Genomic DNA, 21,320 nt, shown 5'->3' with positions numbered 1-21,320 from the left:
TAAAAAAGAATACGTGAAGTGCAAGAAAGTGATAATGTTAAAAAATTGAAAACCAAACTGTTTGGATATTATTTTTTTTTCTTTTGAGAAAAAAATGTACAAGACAGACCACTAAATAAAGGCAGTTTCATTTTTTGTTAATAACACTACATACATTTATAAAGACCACCACTGATTATAATTTAACCATTTGTGTGGAAAAAAGGAACAGCAACAAAACTCCAAACCCAGATTGTAGCTGTTTTTTTCTACTAACTGTACAGTTCTTTTTATGATTATCTAGACAACTCCCTAGCAAGCATTAGTCCTGTCACTGGTAAATCGAGAGAAAAAAAAAAAAAGGTAGACTACACTGCAACACCCTATTTACAGTATATTATTTATATTTATATTTATATATTTTTATTTATATATATCAATCAATCACACTGGCTGTAATTATGACAAGATATATTCATGAGCATCATTAGTGCAAGGCATGAGTAAGACAGACCTGTAAAAAGAGTTATTGACCAGATGTACTGTATGTATATGAATGTGTAGTCATCGCGTGTAACTGTGTGTGTGTGTGTGTGTGTGTGTGCATAGGTGAGGGTGTAACAGTCTATGTGTGCATGTGTGCGCTTATGTACAATGATATTTAGGTTTGACAGGGTTTGGAAGGAAGAAGTCAATGTCGTGTGTGTTCATGTGCAAATGTGTGTTCAGTTTGTACATGCTGACACACAAATGTGTCTAAAGCACTTCCTAATCAAAAGAAGATGACAAATAATTATGATTCAAAGGTGATTATGAAGCAGCCTTGCATCTTGCAACTCCCAACTCACTACCATCACCTTCACTTTCTACCAGGAGCAAACTCAGCAGTGGTGCAGCAACATCAACACAATGAAAAAGGTCATCGGCATCAGCTTAATCATCCACGACAGAAACCAAGAGACCTAAACAAAGGAATGGTCTTCACAAGATTTATGATAGGACACTGCATCAGGAGATGGGGAGGTGGTGACACTGACGTGTACCTCAGAGACCCCTGCGCCTTCTTGTGGGGAAAGTTGGGTGGAACAGATGGTTTGCTGTGCTGCATCGGTCCTTGCAGACACTCACAGAGTAAATACTGTGAAACATTGCACAATGCCACTAGGGACAGCTAGAAACAGGCATGGCCCCAGAATGGAGCCTTGGGGGTGGTAGAAGAGAATGTACACTAGTGCTACTTTGGGTTTAGTGGGGGACACAACATGGGCAGGCAGAGGGAAACAGGACTATAGTTCATGAGTGTTTTTAAACTCTAAGATAAAAGGGTCCCAGTGACAAGAGAGATGTGTAGAGTTCCTCTCTTGCTCTCCGCCATCCACCTTTCCTCCTTCTTAGATTTGTCTGTGCTACTGCAGACAAAAGATAAAACACAGTTTTTTTGTTTTTCTACTTTAGGCCATGTAAGTATACAGGTGTGTGCATCCACAATTTTGACAAAAAGCAAAAAATAATAATCAAAATTATCAAAATAAAAAAAGAACTGAAACAGAAAACTGTTATTACAAATGCAATAGTAACGTCTTAAGCTATCCCAGAAAAGGGAAGTGACCACTTCCTCTAAATGAAACATATCTACATATTTGAAGGAAGATGATGGAAGGCAGGGTGTGCACTAATGTTTCTAATATCTGCAATATCATTAATCTATCAATAATAATTGATAGATGTAACAAGCTGGATGGCAGAAAGTAGGACTGAATGGTTAGGAGGCTTAACCAGGTAGCAGCAGAACCATGTAGGAAAAGAGGCAGAGCCATTTGGAGAGATCAGTGTAATGGCATTGACTTCGTTACTGCAAAAAGAAAGGGGGGGGGGCACAGGGTATATTTGTTGTTTTGCAAATGAGGGATTTGGAGATAAGAGTACAATACATCGCATTAGTAACTGTAGTGGCATTCGGGGCATCGGCCACATTAGTTACTGCTATACAGGTTGATTGGTCGGGGGGGGGGGGGGGGGTTCTTGACGTTAGTTACTGCAGCATGGAGCCTTGGCTGGCTGGGCAGCTTCTGTCAGGTCCACTCCCCGGTTCCGCCCGCTACTGGCTCCTGCAGCTTGAGGCTCACTCTTCGGCAATCTCTTTGCTGAAGTGAAAAAACAAACCAAACTAAACAACAGTAGAATAAACTGCAGCTTTTCGTTGCACAAGTTACACATGTAATAAACTTTCATAGCCCAACCTCAACCCTGAAGTTAATCAGAAAAAATATTTACATTGACTTATACAGACATGGGTGTAAGATTTTGCAATTTGGCTCTGATGACCACTCAACAAATGCACTGGCAAAATTATGAATAATGTGTCAAGAATTACCCACCAATAGCCATAAATATCTCATTCACATTCATAGATGTCTTGGCTGACGTCTCCATGAAAAGTAAGCTGTTGTCATCTGCGTAGGACTGGGCGTCCTGTCAAAACAACATAAACGCCATGACTTTCAGATACGTCCTCACATATGCATGCATTCGGGGACAAGAAAAGACAATTAGATGTGGTCATTTAAATTTCGAGCAGCACACCACAAAGCTTGTTCAATCATGTTTTTATCAACTTAGAAATATAGCAAAAATTTGATCTATGTTAACTTTTAAAGACACCGAGACCATTTTACACGCCTTCATCTCATCATGCCTGGATTATTGCAACAGCCTTTTCACCTGTTTAACCCAAAAATCTATTGATCGACTCCAGACTGTCCAGAACTCAGCTGCCAGGCTTTTAACCAGAACAAAGAAATATGACCACATTACTCCTATTTTAGCTTCATTACACTGGCTCCCAGTATGTTTTAGAATTGACTTTAAAATTTTATTGATCAGTTTTAAAGCTCTTCATGGCCTCTCGCCTTGTTATATTTCTGACCTTTTAGTTCCATACACACCAGCACGTACCTTGAGATCCTCGGGCAGAGGTCTGTTGTCTGTTCCAGAGTCTCGACTGAAAACTAAAGGGGACAGAGTGTTTGCCGTCAGGGCCCCAAGGCTCTGGAACAGCCTGCCCGAGGAAATCAGGTCGGCGGAGTCAGTGAACTCTTTTAAGTCCCTTCTTAAAACATACTTTTATAGGAGAGCCTTTCCTGATCTTATTTGACTTTATTTTATCCCTTTTAATTTATTCTATTTAACTTATTTTATATTTATCTTAAACGTGTATTTTAGTCTTTTCAATGTTTTCTTGCTTTTATCTTGTATTGTTTTTGTATGATTGTCTCTTGGGTATTATTGTCTTTACACTTGTTAAAGCACTTTGTAACTTGTTTTTGAAAAGTGCTCTACAAATAAAGATTATTATTATTATTATTATTGAGACTGCAAATCTTGCCAGTACATTCTTTTAAATCAGTCCTCAAAATAGGATGGCTTTTTTTTTAGTAAATCTACTGCATTTTACCTATTATTTTGCACATTATTGTTTTATCAGATTTGATGTTTTATAGGGCTGTACAATTAATCAAATTTTAATCACGATTTTGATTTTGGCTTCCACTGATGTGTGCTGCCTGCTACTTTGCAATGACTAGTTAATAAGAATAGTTTTGTCTTGTGTTATAAATCCAGCACACCCTTTCCTTTACAGTGGTGCCCCTCCCTAAAAGCCAGGCTGTGATGTTTAATTCAGCTGGAGGCCAAGATGACGGGGGTTATAACTGCTCCAACTTGCTACCCCATTATTAGCTTTAGCCTACAGCATTTTACACTGTCACATAAACTAGCCTAGCAGCTAGCAGCTTTTCCTGTACTCATAGCTTGACAATTTACATATTTACATTTACTCATTTAGCTGACTTACAATTGCTATATATGTCTCTGGAGCAACGAGGGGTTAAGTGTCTTGCTCAGGGACACAATGGTGGATGGGTCACAGTGGGGAGTTGAACCCCGGGTCTCTCACACCAAAGGCATAGTCTTATGCGCCATCACCACACCATATTATTTATACTTATACTATACCAGGTGTGTTAAGCTTGGCTTTACCAAGTCCCTGCTTGTTAAATATCCACAATTTCCCTGTCTTCTAACGAATTAAGTATGACCAGTTATACTTTTCTTACTCACCGTTGGTTTAATTAAGTAACTGCTGACAGAACACCCCGGTTGAATTTCAGCATTATGTAACGTAACGAGTTGTTGTCAACTCATGTAGTTCACCTGCTCTGCTCCACTCCGTGTATACACACGCACACACATGTGTGTATACAGCAATACAACATCCCCAAAGCAGTCAACCTGTGGAAACACTGCGTTGTTGTCATCCTCTTGCACTCCAAAATGCTGTTTAAAGTTAATAATATTCAATTACTATTTCTTATTTCATGGACTATTTGGGATTTTTGGGGTAATGCATAATATTTTATGAAAATGAAGCTTGCATATTTTAAAATGCATGATGTTTCCTAAGTCAATCAGTAACTAATCAATCGTGTTAAATAACAGTGATTATGATTTTCACCATAATCGAGCAGCCCTAATGTTTTGTATTGTTTTTATCTTCGCTGTGTGCACTATTTTATTTTGTTTTATTATATTATTATTCCCAAGAAATGAAAAAATTAAGACTGACTGTCAAGACACAGTTAGTTTGCTCTGACCTGGAAGTCGACAGCTCTCTTGTTGGCTAGGTCAGCCTTGTTGCCTGACAGTGCGATGACTATATTCGGGCTAGCTTGTCTTTGCAGCTCTTTCACCCAGTTCTTTGCTCGTGCAAAGGACTCCTGCAAATAGAAAAAATAGCGCCTCTGTCATTTTCATAAAAGCCATCAGCTCTTTTGAAGCAATCTTACTTCATCTTGAGGGCATGAATATGACAAATATCTGTACGACTTAAAATTGAATGGGAAAATTGTATTAAGAGCTTAGTAGGGAGTAAATGTGCCTCATTTGTGATGTCGTAGACCACGATGGCGGCCTGTGCTCCTCTGTAATACATGGGTGCCAAACTGTGGTAACGCTCCTGGCCTGCAGTGTCCCAGATTTCAAACTTCACCGTTGTGTCATCTAGGCACACTGTCTGGGTGAGAAAGGCCGCTGAAAGGAAAGCATAAGGTAAGGGGAGAGTCAGCATTAGATGATCAACATCTACACCAAACAGCACTTTTTCCAATGCATGGAAACAGGGCATAAATTATCAATTTATGTGAGACAAACTGTAGCCTTTGTAGAATTCCATTTCAAATGATGTGGAAAAGAGATAGGTGCTTGTTATGTTATGATTTTGTAACTAATTCAAGTTCCACTTTAAAAATGTGTCCATAATCCTGACTGCAACAATGAAATGGTAAACGTCTGCAAATTATTTTTTAATTTGGAGTTCTTTTTTTAAAGCACTGTCATAACAATAGCAAAGCACCCAATTGGCTATGAGGAGGTGTACCTGTCCTGAATCACACATTATTACTACAAAAAAAAAAGCAAAATCTGGCAAATACAGTCACAAATATACCTGGCTGATGTACAACCTGGTGTGTCTGTGACACTCACCTCCTATTGTGCTCTCCTGGAATTCATGGAACTGACCCTTGACGAAGCGGAGAACTAAGCTGGACTTGCCAACTGCTGACTCCCCCAACAGCACCAGCTTAAACTGACAGATCTTGTTCCCTGCATTGGGTCCATTGGGTCTCGTAGCTCCTCCCCGATTGGCCATGACCTAGTCAGATCCCCCGGTGTCCTGTGTGCCTCACTATCAGCACTTCTGCTGCGCGTAACAGAAGAAACCAAGTTGCTGAATATTAAAGAATAATAAACATGTGTTTGCTCGGAATAAACAGAAAAAAATCTTCTTACATCGACGGAAATATGCTCCAACATTTTATGTAAACAGTGCAATGTTCTCAAATGCTGACAAAGTTCAAGTGTGATGCCAAAATATTAACGGAAACAGTGTCTACACAGATGACAATTTCGGTTAGAGCTGTGAAAAGTTACTTAAATAACCTGCTTTTTCCCCCCTTTGTTTTGATATGAGGGATTTGAAATAGAACAAAATACTATGACAATTACTGTATTACTATAAGCAAAGAGTGGAAAAAAAATACCCTGCCGACTAGTTTTGTGTGGGCAGTTTGTGGTCGTTTTAAGTAATTGGTAATATTTAAAGGGAACTAGAGATCTGCCAAAAGGAGTCATCATGCAACAAAAACCAGATGAATAACAACTGTGCAAAGAATATAAAAATTATTCCTATAATACAAATTAGAGAAAGACTGAGACAGAAAAAAAACAATGGAAGTAATAAGTATGGAGGCTCTACTCACCTTATTATAGATCAGTTCAGTGTTTATTGATAACATTTTTAATTTATATTATTTTCTAATATATATCTGTGTAGTGGAGTATCATAAGAATTAGCCAGCACCTTCACTGTACATAGAGACGCATTCTGTGTAATAAATACATTTTAATAGTCCTGTCCAGTTCCACCTGTCCTGACTGACAAAGTCCACTCAAAACAGAGCCAGTGCATTGAAAGTGATGCATTTCACACCCATACTTTCTCATGTCACATTCAAGTTCCAGCCCAGTAGTATCACACTTCTGTATGCTGTGTGCTACATTGCCATTTAAAAAAAAAACAAGCAGGCTTCTACAGATTTTCCACAACAATAATATTATATATATATATATATATATAAATAAATAAATAAAGTGTGTAAAGTTCTCAGTTTCCCCTCGAAAGCAATAAATACATTTACATACAAAACATGCAAAATACAAAATATACTTACAATGTAGGCTACACAATAAATTCATGTTCCTTTTGTCTTTGAGTAATGAAAAAGTAAATCTATATGTATATTTATTAGTTAAATAATTAGTCATCAGTCAACATGCAAAGCCATCATTTAAATATAACTATGTAATCATTGACAAAATGTTACCACAGTAGGTGTGTCTCTCCAACAGTCCCCTTATGACCTTGATTTTAACCTTCCTTGGTTAACTATGACCTGGATGACTGAGAACCTTCACAGACAATATCAAAGAGGCAAAGAAAGCCCACCACAACCACATCGGTAACCACAAGCAAAGAAAGCATTGTCAGAGTTGTCACAGAGTTTCACCCACCCACATTACTCGAGTGTGTTACAACTGCAGGCACCTTTGTATGAATACATCCCATGCATTCAGGCATTTCTTAGTAACTTATTTAGGACTGAACTGCTGACTAATTTGTGCACAAACGATGTTGTCAAGAGAGAATAGCATTCTATGCGCGATTGTGCAAGGAGAATTTACTCTGAGCATGATACGGGGAATTTTATCACTGACCACAAAAATGACTATTATTACTTTCACCGTGCATCCCCCACCAACCACCTTATCCAGGAGGCGGATATTATGCCTACTGACAAAAACACAGATACCTTATCATACTCATAAATGCTCTCTAATGCATTATAGTACAATGGCTATGCAAAAATGTACATTTGTAAAGCATATTAGTCACACATTAGTTGATATTGTTCGCTGAGAAGCCACAGTTTTGATGATGTTGTACTGTATTATATAACATTGTAAGGTGTACAGAACGTACAGATGCTCATGTTTGTTATGTTTAACTGGTATACTATTGCATGAATATAGTCATTTATTTATAAAGGCAAAGACAGGTCTAGTCACCTGTTGTGTTGTGTCAGTCTGTGCTGGCTTCTGCTGATGTTATGTCAGTCATCAATACATCAAAACATCAACAGGGTTATATATAATGTCTTAGTCACATATTAAAAGAATGATCTGTTTTAAGCAGATTTTTGCAACACCACAGAAACCTGTGCCTTTAAATCCTTAACTTATATTGCCCAAGGCTTTGCAAAGGCTATATTAACAACATAATAGGCCTACATTACATATTAGCTTACAAAACGCATGCACACAGGTGTCAAATTATTTCTTAAAATGCAGAACATATCCAGGAATGGGGAAGAACACTGCGTTTAAATAACATGCTTTGCGACACATGGCGCATGAAAGCGACTAGTAAGGCCGTTACCGAGGTAGTTAGGCCGGGGATTTATCCTTTACATTAACCAAGACAATTTGACAACAAACATTTTAAACAAAGGCAAGCATGACGAAAACAGACATACGCATGAGAAACTACTGCGAGAAACCAGTTAACTTGAACTGCGTTTGCTCAGACTTATGACAGGAACTATCAACGCTGCGCACTGCAATGGTCACAAAATATTTGTATATGTCATTAGTCATTGTCATTAGTTGACTGTAAACAAATTTGCTCATGTCAGCTGTGGCCATGTAACTGTTTTGATTTTAGAGGGGGACGCCATTTTCCAAACTGTTTTTGTTGTCTAGCTAGCTTATTTGCTGTTAGCCAACCATAGCTTTTTAACTATCCAGTTACCCTGCCATCCACTTTAAAAGCACAGAAATACGACAGGCTCGGCTAACTTACATACAGCAAAAGGAAATACAATGGGTTAATAAGCTAGTCGTTGTATTGCTAGTTAACGTTATCAAACTGAAATGTTGTTAGCTAATGTTATTTAATGGGGAGTAGCCAAACCCCTTAAATAAGACACACTAGCTTGCTAGCACTGTTAGCAATCCACCCACTGACCTGATTCCACCCATTTAGCTTTTAGCAATCACAAAGTCAAATGTAAGCTTGCTATCCCGTGCGCTTGCTAATGACACCACATGAACACAGAAGAGAAACAGATGGACTCGGTAAGACGTGACAAAGGCCTGTATTTCTGCATTCCCTTAGCTATCAAACATCACCGACGTTAGCTGGAGTCAGCTAACGTTAGCGCTAGCTAACCTTACTCCCTGATGACAACTGAGCAAACGTTAGCGTTAGCCAGTCAGCCAGCTGGAAACCACAACTTGTCGATTCATGTCAAGTACGCTACCTGAGAGCCAGACGATGTTTTGAACTTTAAATACCACCGCTGTAGTATTTACACACGGAACCCGGGACACTGTGGTGAGGTGATGTTGGGGAACCAAGAAAATAAATTCAACAATCCCGTCACGTCTCCTCCTTTCTTTCTTCTCGCAACTTCCCCTTAGAACCAAAACACAAACAACCTCTTCCGCCCCACGTGCCACGTCACACAGCGCGTCTGCCCTCCGCTACCAATAACGCCAAATAAATATATTTTAATAATCATAATAATTACTCATTACTTTATATTTATATAACACAACGAATATGAAAATATTGCATTGTCAATATATTGGCAATAGTCACACATATTTATACCCTAGGAACTTTACAAGCTAGTGAAGAAAGCTCAAAAACGACCGTATTTCTTAAGGAAGTTTAAGAAGGCTAAATTCCCCTTTACAGAGGAGCAATCGGGAGCAATAGAAAGCATCCTGACTGAAAACATCACAAACTGGCATGGGATGTGCACGGCCCAGGCCAGGACCGAAGGGCTTTGCAGCGGGTGATTAAACTACTCAGAAGATCATTGGTACCCATCTCCCGAGAATCAGTGATATCGGTTAGGTGCCTGCGCAGAGCCCAAAGGATACTAAAGGACAGTACCCACCACAGCCACCGCCTCAAGTCTCAGAAAGCTGTGCGAGCCAGTGCCATTCTCTCGTGAGCACAAAAGTAGTTTGTGCTACTAGCAGTAGAAAAAAACTCAGTGACTAAAAATGAAAAAAAGTACTCCGGAGCTAAGAGTGATGTGATGTTTGTATAAAATAATATCAGATAAAAAATTAGATTACATGACCTAAATACAGGTCCCCTGTATCTATAACCGCATGTTCTCTCACTGGCCTAAACTAAGGTGTGCTTGAAATGTATCACATGGGTTGAATAAATATTTATAGAAAGGGTGATTGAACGTAAGCCCACAACTGACTGCTGAGAGGAGGGAACTGTAGTATAACAACGAGCCAAGAGGTGTCAGTATAGTTAAGTGAATGTCGGAGTTTAGCTCGGCGAGGAAGAGCAAAGCTCCGCCCTGCTCTCTCTTCCGGATAAGCCACCCATGATATCAGCACATTTTATTTATAGTGGAATATACATTTTATCTGTTGTCTGTGTTGTGTGGCGTTTTATACCATAACACTTTGTTTGTCTAGCGGCGGTCTGTTTCATACAGCTCGATAAGACCCATTGAACAAACTGAGCAACATCCAGTCATGGAGGAGGAGACAGCGGAGACACCAGAGGAGCAGCTGGCAAAGCAGCACCGCAAGGAAAAGAAAGACCTGCAAGGTACCTGAACTTCAGCTCTCGGCACTCTTTGTAGTTAAAGTTTATCAGTTTGTTTGCATTTAAATTGGTGCTTTATTCCTTGGACAATCTATCCAATATCAAACCAAGTAGTATAAAAATATCAAGTCAAAGGAGACGATTCTGAGCAAAATGTAAGGCCCATAATATGTAGTAATATTATAGTGTTATAATGCTCTGGTGTGTTTACTAGTCAAAGTGTTTCAGTAGTAGGTCACGCTGATTGTAGCTGTAGGGGTGAAATTCACACAGTCATAGATGGCAGAAAACTGCACAGATCTGTATAGGTTGAAGATTTAATGCTTCTCATTATAGCGTCATTCTGATCAATCATGTGCAAACCAGCTGTTAAAGGCAAAATACAAGCTGTTACATTGCGTGTCTCCAGACAAATAGGTTTGATACTACACTTTTGCCAGGTTATGTAGGCTATATATATTTTTTTAACTCACAGGGAGAGGTGCAGCAACAGATTTGAATTAGGGAAAGCAAATTTCAGTTTCTTTAAATAAATAAACAACATCAAGGTTCATTAATATCATCTGTGAGTGTATTCTTCTTCATTTTGGCCATCCTGGCCGTCTAATTTATTTTCAACCTTAGCTTTTCTAACCAGCATCCAGCATCATCTTAGAGTTGTTTTCTGTATATAGTATACACAAGCTTTACTGAATATTGTTTTGCCAAACAATCCTTTCCTGTGCTTCACTTTCAGCTAAAATCCAGAGCATGAAAAATGCAGTCCCAAAAAATGACAAGAAAAAGAGAAAACAGCTGACAGAGGAGATTGCCAAACTAGAGGCTGACCTCAGCCAGAAACACGAGGAGGAATTAAGGCAACTCAAATCTACCGCTGACACAGAGGTAAATGTCTGAATTCAGGTGACTGACAAATGTCACGGTTATGCTTTACATTAGGAGACATGGCTGCCTTAAAAAGACAAACCCTTTTCAATGCAATCCCTGTATAATTTATTGCACAACACGTAATTGTCATGAACACATGTATTGTTCCAAATAGACACATGGATGTACTAAACATGCACATAGTTTAATACATTGGAGGTACTTCATAACATTAGCGAAGTATTGCACATAATTCTTTTTTTTTTTGTCACATTTGTATCTCATTATTCATGGTTATGTCAAGTGTGTTATTAGATAAATGTCAATTTGCAACATAAACACAGCTCTCCTCACTCAATCTTACAAGGTGAAAGAGATGATAAATGGAGTTGGGACCATGAAGACAGAGGACAGGGAACAAGAAGATGTGAAACAGCCACGTGTAACCAAGGCCCAGAAGAGAAGGGTGAGATACAGGTTCCACCTCAAATAGGAGCATATTAAGTGCTGTTTGTTATTGCCCACAGCAATACATTTAATGACACACTCAGAGAACGATGGAAGAAGCACTCTTCAGGCTATTATCTATCATCCTATAATTTATGTCGGTACCTTTTAGACTGAAGTACGATTATTGGTTACTCCTCTACATTTAATTTACAATTGGTAGTTTAATCAAACATTTTTGTTTGCTTTCCTTTTTTTCAGTCATGATTCCAAGTACTAATTAAATACATTTTGTTTAAATGATCCTCTCCAGGACAAGAAGGCTGCCCAGGAGAAGGAGCGGGAGAGCAGGATAGCAGAGGCTGAGGTGCAAAACCTGCAGGGTGTGAGGCACCAGGAGGGTTTGATGCTGGCTCAGAAACTCGCCCAGCAACAGCTTCAGATTAAAGAGATCTCTTCCGATGGCCACTGCATGTACCGTGCCATCGAAGATCAGCTGGCACAGCGATCGAAGGTACATATTGTTGTGGAAGTATTATAGATGTAGCTGTAGTTTGAATACCAAATCAGAGATGTGATAAGCAAAAGTGTACCAACCACACTCTTTGCCACCGCACTGTCTAGAGTTGCTATAATCCCTAAAGTTCATACACAGTGAGTACATAGTGAGTACATGTTATATTCTGTTATGTATTATTCTAGCCTGGGTTGATCATGAGTGTGAAAGAACTGCGCTCCCGCACTGCTGAGCACATGAGAAGCCATGCTGATGACTTCCTGCCTTTCCTCACCAACCCCAACACTGGTGACATGTACACAACAGGTAACACTTTGATCTTTGTTTTGGTTTTCAGAAGCAATCTGTCAAAGGTATAAGTATACTAAAAACCTTAAATGGTAGCCGGAGATATTCCATATGACATGTTTTTAGAAAGTAATTATGTGTATGCACAGTATTCATGAAAGTGTGTGTGTGTGTACTGGTTTCCAGATGAGTTTGACAAATACTGCAGTGATGTGGAGCACACAGCAGCTTGGGGTGGACAACTAGAAGTGAGTTGTTTGAAGTTTTTGCTCAGATACACTGTGCTGTTGCTTCTTGTCCCTTTTTCCCCATTTCCTTTTTTGTCTTGTCTTGTCTTGTCTCTGACTCAAAATGCATTGTTACAAGTTGGAACTGTACTGTGAGTACAGATGGATATTCCAGCATCCTTATAAAGTGTCTATGAAAAGGTAACACAACATAACTATTTACAACCAAGGAGGGAGATTGCGTAATTGAAAGGCATAAAAGAAGAAGCATAATAAAGATGTTTATAGCAGTTTGGCCTTACACAGTTACAGAACAGTACAGTGTATTAAAGAGACAGACAAAAAAGTAAAATTCATGGATGTTCCTTCAATTCATTATCTCAACAAAATTGGGTCTCAGAGGTTTGACATATTACACCCACTTTCCCCAGTGTTGGATGTAAATGTGCATACTCTGGTTAAAGGAAAAAGTTATCTTTTCCATCTTTATAGATCTCCAATGGCACATCAATAACTTTTGAACAGCACAATTTAATGGTTAAGGCAAATGGTATTTGTGTTTTAAAGCTCCTTGTGCTTTTCGATAATGATTTTCCTTTCCATGACTCTTTCCCCAACAGTTGCGAGCTTTGACCCAAGTTCTTCACATGCCAATAGAAGTGATCCAGGCTGACTCCTCAACTATAAAAATTGGGGAGGAATTTGACGGTGAATCCATCACCCTCGTGTACGTTGCTATATCTGTTCAAGATCACGTAGGATAGGCAGAATTGTTCAAATATTAACAGTTATAGTAGAAAAATGTGTAATAAAATATGAAGCTGAAAACATTACATATAAATTAGAGCGGTATTTACAACAGTTGAAACCTGATGAAACTAGTCAAGGCATTTGTTGCAAGTTTAAATATAATCTGTAATTATGTAAATTAAGCATTTATGAAAGGCTTATCAAACGTCTTCTCTCATAGAGCATGCTGTTCCTCTCACCAGTTACGATCAGTGTAAACTTGAGTAACTGATATTCCAAACATGTACTGTACTTGTTTATGAGGGACATAATATGGCAGGTTTGGATCCTCATGTATGCATGTAAATGTTAAGAAACTGATAACATCATGGCTATCATGCAGCACTCTAAAGCAGCTGTAGACAGCATATCTGTGCATAAACAATATTAAATAATAAGTCCTAAACATATTTTCTCATTGTTTGCAGCTATATGCGTCATGCCTATGGACTAGGAGAGCATTATAATTCTGTGGAGCGGCTAAAGGACCCAGTCAACACAGAGGACAGCTGAGAGACCGCTCAGTCTTGGTGTGACTTAAACGAGTCTGTGTAATGCTGAGAGTGTTCGAGCCTCTCACACCAAGGGCCCCTAAATACAAACGTATTTTAGAGGGAGGACCTCACCCCCCACTGAAGATACTGTTAAGCTGAGGTTAACGGAGAATGTTGCTGATTTCAAAATGGGATAAACACACAATGGCAATTTTCTGTTAAGAAGTCAAAAGATATCATTGGGGAGAGTGAAATCTAATATAATCCATCACTTCTGAAAAATTACCATGTAAATGAAATTAATGATATTACACTGGACATCCTCGGGCTATCTCAGGGACCCCCGGGGTTTCCTTCAGCCCATTTTAGGAAGTAGTGGCAAAATACTGTGTATCTAAATTCACTTGGGCAGGAGAGGATGTAAGAGCTGTTGATTATGCATGTCACTCAACCAAATGTCAACAGAGTCACCGAGAGGTTGTAGAACTTTTGCAGTGTTCTTGGAATGAACTGAATTGTTGAACTTGTAAAACATTACGTGTTACATAAACATATACAATACTAAAAAGGTATGTGACTGCTTTATTTTAGTTATTTATTTTTAACTTAAGGTGATCATCAGAAGGCATACGCTTTGAATTATTTTCAGGTATTTAACAAAAATAATGTGAACAAAAAGATGAAGAAATACCTGCACACAGCTGCACCAGTCTTTCCTGTTCGTTAATTCTACACACATGACATTTTGACCACAAATGGTCTCCCTCAGGTTAATTCCAGTTGTCAGTTTCATACAGAAAAATGGTTTAAACATATGTCTGCATATGGTAAACTGTACACATACTGGAGGCCTACAGAACATATTTATAATCATACACTCACTGCTTTGCAATTTGTCATAAAATACTGTAAAATGCCAGTGGTGGAAAGTACTGAAGTACAATGTTGAGGTACTTTGAGTATTTCTTGTTTGTTACTTTAAATTCTACTACATTTCAGAGGGAAATATTGTACTTTATACTTGATTACATAAATATTAACAGCTATAGTTAGTAGTTGCTTTTTAGATTAGAGTTTAAATACAAAACATGTTAAGTTTTATTCTAATAGGTCACTGATGCACCACACTTTTGGAAATAATTGTATGCAGGCAAAAGAAGTCTGAGGTCCATAATGAAGTTGTTGAGTTTTTCATGTGGTTCATAGCCAATCCTAGGCAAAGCAAGCAATAAAATAAGATACCAGGGCTCCTCCCTTTCGTTCTGGTAAAAAGACAAACCTGTGGTGCCTCCCAATTCTTACAAACCAAAACCCAGACCTGTACCAAAAGAAAATTTAATATAAAGCTCAAGGAGCAGATACTTGAACAAATAATAAATAGTTCCTACACTATCCAACAGTATAATAGATAGTTAAAACTAGCTCCTTGACCAACTATGTCAAAACGCTTCTTACACATTAATGCATCAGTAATTATAATTCTTTAAAATATATAACATTGCACCTAAAGCAGCCATTCTGCTTGAGTTATTTTTAATAATTTAAACACATTTTGCTCATAATACTTCTGTAGTTTTTTATTGCTACTTTTACTGAAGTAAATGAGCTAGTTCTTCCACCACTGGAAAATGCTGTGCAGTTAAAACTGAATTGGACATATATCAAAAAATAAACACACATACAACAGGACCATGCAATAATATGTACTGTAGATAGGGGACACGGGTATGGTTGTAACACTTCTTGCTTCAGCAACTATAACTCAATGAATTTTTTTGCTAGAGTTCTCAAACCTTTTTACAAAGTACCCACATTTGTTTACTACAAATGGCACCAATTCAGTCCTCAAAAATCTCGCAGACCTCCTGAGTTACATGGTGTTACTTTGTCACAACCTACCCTACTACCAGGGTATGTTGTAACACATGCTGGGGGTAAATAGTAACAATAAGACAAAAGAAGCAAAAATGGATGTCATGCAATATGATATGCTTCAAAAACATGTGTAGTGAAATAAACAACAAAGTTACCCTCTCCCTGTAACATGCTGTCTGATGACTCGCACGCACGTGTGTGTTTATGTAAATTTGTCCACAAACTTACTTAACAGTATACTTAATAAACTAAAATACTAAAATACTAAAATGTACTTAAATGTAATTGTTAAGTAATCTAATTAAAGAAGATGTTGCCTAAATAATATTTTCTCTATATATTCTGAATATCCATTTTATTCTCTTCTCTTATATTAACTTAATCCCGTTGTGGGATTAATGATGGATTTTTTAATTGAATTGAACTCATTGAAGTATATGCCATTCAGCTGTCACCACTAGATGTCGCTCTGCCTCAACGCAAATCCTCATGACAAGTCAAAAAGCGTCTTGTCGCCATGGAAACTTTAAGGCGAGTGCTGGATGTTAGTTGTCAAAGTTTGCCATGGAGTCAGTGGCCAGAGCTTATTATGGTAAAGCGACTTCTTTAAATTTGAATTCCAAAAAACTAAAGGACGTCCCCGGGTGTGTTTCCCGATTATCAAACCTGTCAGTGCTGCTGCTGAACAACAACTCCATCAGCGCCCTGCCTGCCGAGCTGCTCTCTTTACAACGCGTGAGTCTCCTCCGTTTGTTTGCTCCGAGCTCATCTGTTTGCTGGACATTTTCCAAAATAACACCTTTATTCATACAATCCCTGCAAGCTGGTTAAGCTCAATTTGGGAAATAATGCCTTGAAGGAGGTCCCTGCTGTTTTGGGCCATCTGGAGTCCTTGAAGAAACTGTATCTGTTCAGCAACCAAATTACAGTAGTGCCACCTGATGTCATAGGTAGGTCCTCACTGTTCTGCCTGATAAGCACCTCTGAAGATTTGATAAAAAACACAAAGCTAAAATGAACCCCTTTATTATGTGTTACAGATGGTTTACACAACCTTGTTGTGCTCAATCTGAACCACAACCAGATTCAAAGACTTCCACCTGAGATTAAAAGGTATGGCACCATGGTATTCAAGATATCCTTCCTTGCAATAATAGATTTTGAAGATGACTAATGAATTAATATTTGTACATCAATGCTAAATTAACTCTATTATAGTAAAGTGGTTACGAATAATGTATTTCTGTGTTTAAAAACACAAATTCAAATCTGTCTCTCCCATTAGCTTGAGACGGCTTCAACATCTCAGTGTGCTGGACAATCAGTTGGAGGAGGTCCCTGCTGAGTTGGGTCATCTCACTATGTTGTCTGAGTTAAACTTGACATCCAATAATTTGTCCTGGCTACCTCAGCAGCTGTACCAGTGTAAAGAACTAACCAGGTTATATGTAGCCAGAAACAAGCTGACCAGCCTACCAGAGGTGGGTATTCACTAGTGGGATTTTTAAATGCATTTGTCCTCAGCTCATACAAAACAAAAAACACACTTAGCAGTTTTTGCATGTTTATTTGACTTCAAGCAATGCAAGTGAAATTCTTTATCTAAATGAATATGTGGTAACTTATGGCTAAACTATTATTTTCTTGAACCTATTGGACGGAAAGAATATGGTTTCATATTTAAACAAGGTAGCTTTTAGGATATTAAGTCACACCCACATATGCTGTCACAGTCAAGTTCTAATTTCAGTTTACCATTTTATTGCACACACATTGTGTGGCAGCTACATGACCAAACACTTACATTTCACTCAGGGAATTGGGGCACTGGCAAAACTCCAGGTTCTAGATGTGGCTGGGAACAAGATGTCTATGTTCCCCATTGAGGTAGGTTGTTAGCTAATTCAGCAGCACAATGCTGTGTCATAGTGAAATCAAAAAATTTAATCACCGCCTCACTGAATGACACAGGACATTGCTCTGTGTAGTTTCACCTGCTGCCCCTGAAGGAGCTCTACTATGAAGGCAACAGGTTTGTGCGCTGTGAGCCGATATCGTCAGTGCAGGATGTGGAGGTGCTTACATTAAAGGTAAAGTGTCACTGAAGCAGAACAGCAGACATTTACCATATTTATCATCCACTATGCAAGATAGCTCACAATATGGCTTTGTGTTTATTCAGTAACATTATATTTGGTGTATTTGCATCTCATTATTCCTGCTTCATCTTTGTCTGCCAGGAACTGGTTGCCAGATTTGTCTTGCAGGAGAACAGGAACAGGTCGTCTCTGGTCCACAGGATGCTTCACCACTACCCACTCCTGACCACCCTGTTGGCCAGTGGCAGCTGTTGTGCGCTCTGCCTGGGTCCCTTCCTCACCACCTGGCTGGAGTGTGTGCATTTTGTCAATCTGAAGAAGGTTTGAAAAGATGTTCTTAAATATTTGTGATCTGCACAGAAATAGGGTAAATATATAGCGGCTCATGCATTTAGATGTGCTTTGTCATGTTTATGTGTGTTACAGGACATGAAAACGAGGAGTTCGCTGACTATTCCAGTGCGCGCCCTTCTTTGTTCGTACAAGTGCTTTAATACAGATGGACACTCCTACTATGGTATTGCTGCAAGATAAATACAAGTTCAGTAATAATAGCTACTATCTATCTCAATCACAATGGACACATATCTATTAATACACACATTTAACAATAAACCTCACCAAGACAGTGCATTTCTGGCAGTAGTTAGATGTGCTAAAGTATATTAATATGGTGCTATGATTTCCAGTATATGAGTTTTTTGTCCTTCAAACATCTCACAGATGCCGTTTGACTCCGTGGTCACTAGGTGGCATCAAAAGAACACTGAAAAATGTTTTAATAATGATAGCATGTCGAGTATATTTATGCTGTGTGCCAAGCATAGCTTTCATAAAATTCCTAATAATAAAATCTGTATAATAGGTCTGTACATGGTGACTTTGCTTACTACTGTGTACTACTTATACAAAACCTTTGTCCTTGAATGGCTCAACCATTACAGTTAAGTTTAATTTTAAACTATAGTATTTTGTGTTACATTATACAATTACAGAATGATCATGAAGTTGAACCAATACCAGTTTTAACAAAAATGTGACATTATAACCTTCATTAAATTAGGGTTTGTTGCAGGACTGTTGCATTAGATTTGCATTAGTTGTAGCAAGGTGTACAACTGGCAACTGAGGATATAGACCCAGTAAAGTCACACATTGCTGACAAAATTCTAGTGATACCTTAATGACAATGTTGCTAGAATATATCTTCAACACGTATTTTGGGTGTGTAAATCTAGTGAGATCCTATTTCCTTGTCAGTGATGATCAAGCTGTACTGAGACTCTATAGCTGCCCCATCTCTATCTCCATCTCCAGCCAGTGGCATCTGTTCCTACCTGCCACACAAGAGAGAGAGAGAAAAAGAGAGAGAGGCACAGTGAGAGAGAGAACTTCATTTCTAGCAAATTAATTTCCCATCCACGCCTCCAGAGCAGCTCGTTCGCTAGCTGCTGCGGCCGCTGCTGCGTGTGTCTACTGAGTCGGAGCCTCATGCATAAGGCATCAGGTTTAATTGCAAACCCAGAAACTAATGACTTTGGACTGGTTAACAGCAGGGGAGCCATACATCTCGAGCAAACTGAATGAAAAATCAGATCAGAGGAGAGAAAAAAAGGAGCCTAGCCCCTAATTGATGAATAATTGAAGCGGCGAGCTACAGGGCATAATTGTGACATTTTGTTTCAATCAATTTCCAAGTGGTGTGGGCGAAAGTGCACTTAAAGGGAAAAGGCAATGACAAAGAATGAGAAAGAAAGAGAGAAAGATAGAGAGAGCAGTTGGTGATGGAAATGGACATTGGCTCTTCAGTCACTGCAATGACATGTGCCGGGGCAAAAGACCAGACTCATTCAAACACAAAATTACTTTTCTCTCTAGCTCTATCTCACTTTGTAGGTTTTCTGTCTAACTCCTGTTATAATTTGCCACTGTTACGTCACTTTTTCACTCCCAGCCAATGGATCTATATCTTTTTAAAATGATTTCTTTTGTCCATTTTCACTTGCCTTATTCATTCCTAAAAAGTCAACTCCACAGCTACTGTCCATTTACAGCACAGACAAATTAAAGTGAGGCTGCCATCTGTTTAAGTGGATGTATGAGTTTGTGTTTTCAGAACAGCCTAAATTCCTTCCCGAGTCAGCTTAGTTAGTTTACTGTCAGTCAGAGTATGAGGGCAGTGGGCCAAGCATAGGGGCCAAGTCAGCCAGTGTGGTGGACCTAAACACCATACCAGGCTGTCTTGGCCTCGTTGGGCCACTGTGGCACAGCACCATCTGAGCTAGTGCATTTTCCCTTCATAGTATCGATTTTTGTTTAATTTTGAATAAAGATTTAATAAATTATGTCTATAGCCTACTATAATGTATATTTGGAAATATGCAGCCCATCATCATGTCATGTGATTAGCATTGTCTCCAACATTTTAACAATCAGGATTTCACTGCAGGACCAAGTTTCATCAGAGTATATAGGGTCAATTCTCTCATGTGAAGATAGGAAAAGTTCAACATTTGGGAAATACCCTTAATCATTTTCTTGCTAAGAGTTGGATCAGAAGAGTGATATCACTATCATGTGCGGTGAGTATGAAGCCAGAGCCAGCAGCCAGATAGCTTAGCTTAGCACAAAAACTGGAAATAGGAGGAAAGTGGCTAGCTTTAGAGATGCTACCAGTGTTCTCCTTAGTCTCAGTGGTATCACAGAAGGAAGATAAGTGTAAATTTAGAGATGCTGGTAAGTGGATTTTCTTATCTCCCACAGAGCACGGCTAGCTGTTTTCCCTTGTTTACAGCCTTTGTACTAAGCTAAGCTAACCAGCTGCTAGCTATAGCTTCATATTTACCATTCAGACATGATAGTGGTATAGACATCCTCACCTAACTCTTGGCAAGAATGCAAACAAGCGTATTTCCCAAAAGGTTAAACTAGTCTTTAAATGAAACTTGCATTCAGCAGTATTTGTTTTACACCCTAAAGCTTTCAAATTTGTGCAAGCATTCTTCAGTAAAATGTTATGTTATTATAGAAAACTGGGAACCATAATTAAGTCCAACTCTACTATCAATACACTGCACTTCACAGGGAAACTTTTCTTGGCTACACCGTTACAGACTTGGCTCCCCAGCCTCCAGTACTGGAAGGGAGTTGTATGTTCACACATTTACATTCAAATTTTTTAAAGACTTCCCATTACTAAGATTACACACACACCATTTTGTTCAAGGGTGAATTACACTATAAATTATATATAACTTCAGTAAATATTCACTAGATTTACATAATAACCTAAAAATGGAAATTGACATTGTGTTTTTAAGGGGTGTATATGACCATGGCTAATAAATAGGTCATTCCATTCTGCTGGCACCATGCTATTAGGTGAAAGGCCAACAGTGGCCTACGTGCATTCTTGAAGGCAGCAGATGTTGGGTCCTGAAGCTGTAAAGCAGCAACAGCAGCAGCAGCGGCGCCACTATA

At 38.7% G+C, this 21,320-nt stretch overlaps 3 protein-coding genes across 6 annotated transcripts; 2 read left to right on the top strand and 1 right to left on the bottom strand.

Moving 5' to 3' along the window:
• Positions 1–1,793: 1,793 nt before the first annotated feature.
• LOC119906669 (ras-related protein Rab-5A) lies at positions 1,794–9,805 on the bottom strand. Of its 4 annotated transcripts, none has more exons than XM_038723961.1 (6): positions 9,561–9,805; positions 5,521–5,737; positions 4,916–5,067; positions 4,632–4,754; positions 2,358–2,451; positions 1,794–2,123 (listed from the first exon to the last, which is right to left on the bottom strand). In XM_038723961.1, the coding sequence occupies exons 2-6, from the start codon at positions 5,684–5,686 to the stop codon at positions 2,008–2,010; spliced, it is 651 nt and encodes a 216-aa protein (XP_038579889.1). In that variant the 5' UTR covers positions 5,687–5,737; positions 9,561–9,805; the 3' UTR covers positions 1,794–2,007. The 4 variants fall into 4 exon arrangements, with proteins under 4 accessions (XP_038579889.1, XP_038579890.1, XP_038579887.1 ...); XM_038723962.1 differs by having other exon boundaries at positions 5,521–5,734; XM_038723959.1 differs by lacking the exon at positions 9,561–9,805 and adding an exon at positions 8,916–9,420.
• Positions 9,806–9,972: 167 nt separating this feature from the next.
• On the top strand, positions 9,973–14,436 carry otud6b (OTU deubiquitinase 6B). Its single transcript, XM_038725485.1, has 8 exons — positions 9,973–10,240; positions 10,974–11,122; positions 11,472–11,570; positions 11,865–12,065; positions 12,254–12,374; positions 12,543–12,604; positions 13,204–13,310; positions 13,801–14,436. The coding sequence occupies exons 1-8, from the start codon at positions 10,165–10,167 to the stop codon at positions 13,883–13,885; spliced, it is 900 nt and encodes a 299-aa protein (XP_038581413.1). The 5' UTR covers positions 9,973–10,164; the 3' UTR covers positions 13,886–14,436.
• A 1,862-nt stretch (positions 14,437–16,298) lies between these two features.
• On the top strand, positions 16,299–18,845 carry lrrc69 (leucine rich repeat containing 69). The gene is made up of 8 exons (XM_038725230.1): positions 16,299–16,476; positions 16,565–16,691; positions 16,782–16,854; positions 17,027–17,222; positions 17,557–17,628; positions 17,730–17,831; positions 17,982–18,161; positions 18,267–18,845. Exons 1-8 carry the CDS (start codon positions 16,306–16,308, stop codon positions 18,372–18,374), a joined length of 1,029 nt encoding a protein of 342 aa, XP_038581158.1. The 5' UTR covers positions 16,299–16,305; the 3' UTR covers positions 18,375–18,845.
• The last annotated feature ends 2,475 nt before the right edge of the window (positions 18,846–21,320 follow it).

The sequence above is a fragment of the Micropterus salmoides genome, unplaced genomic scaffold (assembly GCF_014851395.1).
Source record: "Micropterus salmoides isolate LMB-PRFRI ecotype aquatic unplaced genomic scaffold, ASM1485139v1 Ms_hic_scaffold_17, whole genome shotgun sequence".
NCBI classification, from domain to species: Eukaryota; Metazoa; Chordata; class Actinopteri; order Centrarchiformes; family Centrarchidae; genus Micropterus; species Micropterus salmoides.
The sequence above is the reverse complement of the archived record's forward strand: the minus strand, read 5'-3'. Positions and strand labels throughout refer to the sequence as shown.

Coding starts and splice junctions, on each gene's coding strand:
- otud6b (XM_038725485.1), top strand. CDS start 10,165: ATGGAGGAGGAGACAGCGGAGACACCAGAGGAGCAGCTGGCAAAGCAG. Junction 11,571..11,864: donor CCAAGGCCCAGAAGAGAAGG/GTGAGATACAGG, acceptor GATCCTCTCCAG/GACAAGAAGGCTGCCCAGGA. Junction 12,375..12,542: donor TGGTGACATGTACACAACAG/GTAACACTTTGA, acceptor ACTGGTTTCCAG/ATGAGTTTGACAAATACTGC.
- LOC119906669 (XM_038723961.1), bottom strand. CDS start 5,686: ATGGCCAATCGGGGAGGAGCTACGAGACCCAATGGACCCAATGCAGGG. Junction 5,068..5,520: donor CCAGGAGAGCACAATAGGAG/GTGAGTGTCACA, acceptor CTTTCCTTTCAG/CGGCCTTTCTCACCCAGACA. Junction 4,755..4,915: donor TCTACGACATCACAAATGAG/GCACATTTACTC, acceptor TTCTATTTGCAG/GAGTCCTTTGCACGAGCAAA.
- lrrc69 (XM_038725230.1), top strand. CDS start 16,306: ATGGAGTCAGTGGCCAGAGCTTATTATGGTAAAGCGACTTCTTTAAAT. Junction 16,855..17,026: donor CTTCCACCTGAGATTAAAAG/GTATGGCACCAT, acceptor CTCTCCCATTAG/CTTGAGACGGCTTCAACATC. Junction 17,629..17,729: donor TGTCTATGTTCCCCATTGAG/GTAGGTTGTTAG, acceptor TGCTCTGTGTAG/TTTCACCTGCTGCCCCTGAA.